Source organism: Papilio polytes, unplaced genomic scaffold, assembly GCF_000836215.1.
Source record: "Papilio polytes unplaced genomic scaffold, Ppol_1.0 DF824035.1, whole genome shotgun sequence".
NCBI lineage: Eukaryota > Metazoa > Arthropoda > Insecta > Lepidoptera > Papilionidae > Papilio > Papilio polytes.
Genome location: NW_013525169.1, coordinates 213,887 through 215,693, shown reverse-complemented (window position 1 = coordinate 215,693; position 1,807 = coordinate 213,887). Strand labels below are relative to the sequence as shown.

The 1,807-nt window shown below is 29.7% G+C and overlaps 1 protein-coding gene across 1 annotated transcript in view; it reads left to right on the top strand.

Moving 5' to 3' along the window:
- Positions 1-298, top strand: part of LOC106100860 (protein PXR1-like) — a 4,646-nt gene extending 4,348 nt beyond the window's left edge. Inside the window, exon 6 of the mRNA XM_013279924.1 lies at positions 286-298. Coding sequence (XP_013135378.1) covers positions 286-298 — 13 coding nt within the window. The remainder of the gene's footprint in view (positions 1-285) is intronic.
- The last annotated feature ends 1,509 nt before the right edge of the window (positions 299-1,807 follow it).

Sequence of the window (1,807 nt, the reverse complement as noted above, 5' to 3'; positions counted from 1 at the left end):
GCGGGCGACGCCTAGCCCTGGGCCCGCTCCGCACGCCCCGTCGCACGCCCCACGCTCGGCATTGTCTACAACACTTTCTTATACTTTTAATCTCATTCTATTGCTTATTATTGATTTTATACATTTTTAGTTTATATTCTTATTGGAAGTTTTATTTCGTATTTGATGTAATTAAGTTATTTATTATTATTTATTGTTGTGCCGGCGATAGATTTGTTTTCACAGTTACGGCGCCGGTACCTGTTAGATCTTTTACATGTAACTTAGATTTTTTTATACACTCAGAGGTGAAGAGTGATAATATATACTTCAATAAATAAAAAATATACAAATAATATTGTAATGTATTTCTGCATATCCCCCAATGTCGCATTTTAGTATTCTTTTACTATCTAGAAATCATATATTTGTCCGTGTTAGATATGTACAATAACATTTTGACTTATAGTTTCACAATGCTGGCCCCTAAAAACAAATTGGTAAATTCTGCAAAAACCGATAAACGCCAGTTTTGTATAGAAAAATAGATAATGAAGTGGATAGGACTTATTCAATAAAAACAATCAATAACTGAGTTATAAGTTTTATTTTATAAAAATAAATAAATAATTTACATTTTCACAAAGCATATTTACATCTTACACGCGTTCTAAAATAATTTAAATAAATACTTGTCGTTCATTATAATTATTTACTGCAGTATTTTATTACGATATTTAATAGATGTTTTCATTACAAAAGCTGAAACAGATTTGTGCACAAAATATTAAAAAAAATATTTAATTTAAAGGATGATTTTTGGTTAATTTTAAATTCAAATATTGCTTGTTATCGTCAGGTTAGATATAATCTTATTTCAATAATTAAATCAAATTAAACAATCTTTTTTTCAACCGTTAATTTATCGATTTGTGACGTCATAACGTATTCACGCTCGACCACTTTGATAAACGGATCGTAGGTAACTAAACTTTTGTACTTTTCAACGAAATTTCAGTTAACTGGCATAGTTATAATATAGGTACTATGTGTTCTAATACATTTTTATATAATACAGCAAATATTGCTTACGCTATATAAATCACTATTCATACAATATCTTAAATACTAACAAAGCGTACGTATATAAATAACATCTAGGAAAGTACATAATTTCACAATGATTCAGTGCCCCCAAATTATGCACGAATTCTTTCTATATTTAGTTGTTCACACGTGCCACACATTCAGATAAATGTAAAATTTAAATTTAAATATTTCTTTGTATACGTTAGAGTTCTAGTTTTCCATTAAATTATAATGAAATGTTTTGATTTATATATCAATAAAATCAACGGATTGGACAGAACTTTTGGCACATTTATACTGCATTTAATAACAAAGGTGCGGTTAAAAGCCCATATTACTATAAACCCTAATACTAAATCGACTTAAATTCGCACACAGAATATCCCATAAGTGTTATAATTTCAATTTCAAACGTAAAATAATCTACACTTTCTGGTATTACTGTTACTGCAGTACAGCCAAAGAAATAAAATCGCTCCCCACTTTTGTATCATGCTTGAATAAATGCACTACCATGTATCTGTTCATATGACAGCATTTTTAAAACTCTTTTTTTTGCATTTTGATCGCAAGGCAAACGAATAAAGAGTTTCAAAGTGTCTGTATGAGCGAGAATATGGAAAAAGCTCCGTGGAATGTGGGCATTTTTAGACCTTCGATGCATTTCAAATGGGTAGTGAATAAACTTCCTCGACTGTAATAATAGCTATATCTAAGTGGCAGTATTGTAGGTGGTATT